Genomic DNA, 5,178 nt, shown 5'->3' with positions numbered 1-5,178 from the left:
GTTCCCAAGCTATCCCTTGAAGGCTTCTGTAGGATGTATGTGTCGAAAGTTCTAGCCATACCATATGGAAGGTTTTTCTTAAGTCTAATCGTGATTTGAAGGTTGCCTACAAACTTGTGTCCAACAGACTGTATAGTTTATTGATTCACCTTGTCTCTTTTTTGTTACATGATCTTCAATAATTTATTAATATTGCTTTTCCATCTAAAAAATAACTACTACTTTCACATTTGAAAAGATGATCATGAGGTTGGTTATACATTGCCTCGGAACAACCAAGGCACTGTGAAATCTATTTGTTGTCTAGTTTAGACACTAGTGGAGTTTGGCTTAGTGATTTTAAGATTGTCCTTAAAGAATATTGGTGGGGCCCTGAATCATGTTAAGTGCATGAAATCACTTTTTTGAATGACAATGTTGTTTCCTAGTAGGTTGGGCACGAATAAGAGGATTGTCCATCATTTGTGAAATGCAAATCTTATAATGTTGCACCACACAGCATGATGGACTTTTTTTTTTAATAGCTTATAATATTGCAATACTACATGGCATTGACAGATTCTCTTTTCTATTTCCCCCTAAAATCTATCCAACTGTTACAATGTGTAACTAGCCTAAGGATGGAGATATGTAAGTGAGGCTTCTCATGGAGTTTTTGGAGGGAAAAAGGAATAGTAGTTCTAGAAAATTTTGTGTTTTCATAGTACATTTCAGGAAATCTCACTTCTATCTCTCCCAAGCTTGTGTGTTTGCAAACTCTTGTAGCAATTACAAACTTGCAGGCTTGGTTTCAAGGCGAATAGCTTGTGTTTTTCTTTTTTGAGAGATGAAACAATCTTGCATGGGAAGGAGAAAGGGTTAGTTCAAGCATCTTTTTGATATGAACTGCTTCGTCAGGGTACTTGTTTCATAACCCACTACGAGAAGGCGCTCTAATGTGGGTGTGAACAAGGGCCTGTGCACCACCATGATGTTTTGAATAGGAACGGTAGTGGACAACTTGGAAGAAGATATGCACACTCTCCTCTTTAAAAATCCCCCCCCCCCCCCGTGGGCCCTCTCAGTTGTACTTTGTGATTAGCTCTCATACGAGTTGTACTTTGTGATTAGGTCTCATAGGCCCCAAAAAAACGTAATAAATATTCTCTCTCTCTCTCTCTCTCTCTCTCTCTCTCTCTCTCGACAAGCCTTGTTTAGTATGGTGAGCTCTCATGAGCTCCTGGGTGCGGTTGGGTCTACGATGACAGCAGACCTCCCCAAATGTCATGATGATCGCAGCTTACCAGACTCCTCTGTGTAACTGTGGCTGCACGATTCCTTTACTCACCAAACCGAAGGGCCATGCCACCCACCCTCCTGATCTGCTATCAGCAATGGCCAGTCTGTTAAAACATGCACAGGCGATAAAGAGATAAATAGATGCAGCACTAGATCACACACAGCTTCCCTACCACACAGGTGCAGTAGCCTCATCAGGGATCAGGAGCGGACGCCATATCCAGAGCTTCTGCAACATTAATCTCCTTGCGCATCTGGCCATATCTCTTCCGAGTCGGCAGCCACGGCCACACCCAAGCACCAGAGGCACGGCATGGCGGGCTTCCCCCGCATCTCGTTGACAGAGACCATCCATCGATTCTGGCCCCTCTTCATCCTCCTCTTCCTCGGCATACTCTACTTCGGGCACGTGCAGATCTCCATGTCGCAGAGCGACTTGCCGGCCGACGTGAGGAAGGCAGCACAGGCCAAGGACATTCATGGCGGATGCAGCAGCAGCAGCAATGACAAGGCCATGCCGTATGCGCTAACCCTAGCCCTGGTGCACTACGCCACCAGCAACATCACGCCGCAGCAGACCCGCGACGAGATCATGGTCACCGCCAACATCCTCAGCCGCAGAGGCCCCTGCAACTTCCTGGTCTTCGGCCTAGGATTTGACAGCCCCCTCTGGCACTCCCTCAACCATGGCGGCCGTACCGTCTTCCTCGAGGAAGACCCGTCCTGGATCGCACAGATGGCCCGCGCTCACCCCTACCTCACATCCTACCCTGTCAATTACACCACCATCCTGTCTGATGCAGATAATCTCCTTGCCTACACCCGCAGCGAGCGCACTGCCGCCTGCGCCGCTGACATGGACCTGCTCCAATCCCCCTGCTCGCTCGCCCTGAAAACCCTACCTCCGCAGGTCTACAGCACCCGCTGGGATGTGATCATGATCGATGCTCCGACGGGGTACTACCCGGAAGCGCCAGGCCGGATGAGCGCCATCTTCAGCTCCGCCCTCATGGCCAAATCCGGCAGCAGGAAGCAGAGCACGGACATCCTCGTCCACGATGTCGACCGACCTGTCGAGCAGGCCTTTGGCACCGAGTTCCTCTGCTCCAAGAACCTCATCGAGGCTGTCGGCAAGCTATGGCATTTCCAGATCTTTGGAGAAGGCTCTACGCGCAGCAAGGACTTCTGCACAACCTCCTATGCCAAAGCAAGCTAGCTTTCTCCCTGGTGTCTGCCTGCCCTGGTCCAATGGGGCACCACGGTTTTGTGAATTTGGCAATTCTGCTGTTATTGTCTTTGTTTACTGATGCCATGGATGCAGATAGTCTTTGTATCCTGTGAGGTTTAGGGTTTTACCAGGTTTCCAGCAATCATCCAAATCTGTGAACTTGTTGGCAGAAAAAATCTGCAGAATGTCATCATCACCTACAATCTAGGCCTTTGTCATCATTCACAGCAACTCTGCCATTGTGTTAGTCTTGCTTTTTCTTGCATATGTCCCTTGACTGACAGGTTACCAATCTGCCTTCTTACCTTCAAGGGATTACCCCCTCATCAATTTCTGGAACTTTTTGTTGCTCTTTTTACGTGTCTATCCCAGGCTCCTTTTATCACTATAAGTGGGGGGGGTCTATAGTCCTTCATTATGGAGAGCTTGGGTTCCAATGCTTCAGTCCTAAACACAACTTTTGTCTCTTTGCTTCATATTGAAATCCTTCTCACATTTATTATAATAGATTATACTTTTTTTTAAACATAATGTGCAGTTTATTTATTGAGAATGAAAAACATCTAGAGATGGACAGCACTGTCACATGCTTATCTACACTTAGTGAGCCTATGAAAGGCTACCTTATACACACGTCCTTTTTTTCTAAGTCTACCTAATAACTTGCCACTAACCTATATGAATGTGTGCTTCTCAAAACGAGGTGTCCCATTAGTCACTAACGCAATGAAGATTTGCTTGTAATGCATCAACTTTCTAGGATGTAGAAACATTTGAGCAGCCTTTTGTATGTATATTCAAGTAAATCACATGATGTGTTGTTCTTATGCATGAGTAGTTGTATTAAGTAGTAGTAAGCGTATGTTCGTGACCCAAGGGGAAATAGACATTTCTATTAAACCTCTTAGAAACCATCTTGTAAGTGGAATCTATTTTGCAAGCTTGGCCATAATTGTATAGCCTTCAAATGCAATCTTAACAACGAAATTAGCAATAACTAATTGAGATTTACTCTTTCTAGCAAACAAAACTTCATTTCTAGCCGGGCTTACTTTTGCAATGCCAAGGACCTTCAAAATATCCCAAAGTTTTTTGGACTCTTTGTTTGCTTCCAGATAGTCATGCAAACTAGTTTGTTTCAACTTCAAAAGCTTATGCCAAAAACTTTAGTCTTCTTGAATCCCAAAGGACATGAAAGAGATCTTCCCTCCCTTTTGCAAAAGACACAAGAGTAGAAATCTCTTGGCCTTTTCTAAGGAGATCCTTAGTAGGCAATCATTCAGTAAATATCCTCCAATGCAAGATGTTGATCAAAATTACCTCAAAGGTAGCTGCCTCTAGCCACATGCCTTCTATTAAAGAATTATCACCTTTGCCATGCTCATAATTTGCCCATTTTTGGATTTGTCATAACTTGAACACTATAACTCCAAATTGAGCGCTCTATAGCTCAATAGATTCCATTTTTCAAGCGCTTTCCAATGATAGGTCACATCATATGGTTTTGAGAAACTTATGGGCATGTTATTCGGGTGCCACCTTTTTAGTATTCAAAAAATGGGAATGGGGAGATTCCCAAACTCACTAATATTGTGTTTTAATCATTAATTAAACTTCTAAGGCCTTAATCCTCACCTTGAATCTCTACACAAATATTACATCATGCAATATAGAAAATCCCACTTTCATCATGGTAGCAAGGTCTTTTGAATCTAGTGCTCTATAATAGTTATGCAAGGTTATTCTTCAATAAGTCACTTAAGGAAATTAAAACTCCTCCATGCCTTTTTTTGGATACACTCTAAGCTAGCCCCACCTATCTCCTTTAAGATAGTGAACTACTCCCAAGCAATAGCATGATGTATTGGATTATCTCCAAACGACCACAACTAAATGACAACAAAGTCTACAAAATCATCAAGGAAGTAAAACATGCATTTAATTGCAATACGTTTGCCAACCAATCCTAACTTTAGACTCATTCAATCTACAATTATAGTTTATAAGGTCTTGTAGAACCAAGAAAACCAACAATGTATGGTGATGACCAATCTAGCATGACAATCAAAATACCTAAACACCATACATATTTTGGCCTCCTTAAAATCGTATTATCAATGCAACCAATCAAGGGCATGACCCAACCCAATATAGAACACTCAAAGTCATATGAGCACTAACCAAAGAGCTAGAGAGAGAAGTTAAATCGTCATAAGCCTTCAAGAGTCGTTGCAAAAAATACTAATTAGCCTTGATGATATTTGAATTGTTAGCTACAAACGCATGTATATAGAATACACTTCCATTAGGGAGAGGATTTCCCCTAACAGCTTCTTATTGAACCCTCCTTTCAATTTGTCCAAGAAATGGTTGAGTCACTCATGCAATCAGAGTGGGCATCCTTGCCTTATTGATTTGTTCATATCACATGATTGGGTATATATCGATTATAGAGATGAGTATAGAAGCATTACTTAGGAAAGTAGACCACCTTGCAAAAAATAAACTTTGGAATCCCTAGCTATCTATCATAGGTATTGTTGATGTCTACATTGATAAGAATATAAATTCCCCGTGCTTGAAACCATAGTCAATGCCCAACAACACATTCAAAATGGGAGCTTGAATCTTCTTATTGTGTGTGAAACCATACTTTTCTCTATGAACCAAAT

At 42.6% G+C, this 5,178-nt stretch overlaps 1 protein-coding gene across 1 annotated transcript; it reads left to right on the top strand.

The window, feature by feature from the left end:
- Positions 1-1,173: 1,173 nt before the first annotated feature.
- On the top strand, positions 1,174-3,037 carry LOC148018772 (glucuronoxylan 4-O-methyltransferase 3-like). Its single transcript, XM_087701141.1, has one exon. The coding sequence runs from the start codon at positions 1,592-1,594 to the stop codon at positions 2,492-2,494; it is 903 nt and encodes a 300-aa protein (XP_087557267.1). The 5' UTR covers positions 1,174-1,591; the 3' UTR covers positions 2,495-3,037.
- The last annotated feature ends 2,141 nt before the right edge of the window (positions 3,038-5,178 follow it).

This window comes from Lygodium microphyllum, chromosome 20 (genome assembly GCF_053477565.2).
Source record: "Lygodium microphyllum isolate KBCC chromosome 20, Lygodium_microphyllum_v1.1.10, whole genome shotgun sequence".
In the NCBI taxonomy this organism is placed as follows: Eukaryota; Viridiplantae; Streptophyta; class Polypodiopsida; order Schizaeales; family Lygodiaceae; genus Lygodium; species Lygodium microphyllum.
Note: the sequence above shows the minus strand (reverse complement) of the source record. Positions and strands in the feature narration are given on the sequence as shown.

What these genes read in the sequence shown, in the direction of transcription:
- LOC148018772 (XM_087701141.1), top strand. Translation starts at nt 1,592, where the DNA reads ATGGCGGGCTTCCCCCGCATCTCGTTGACAGAGACCATCCATCGATTC.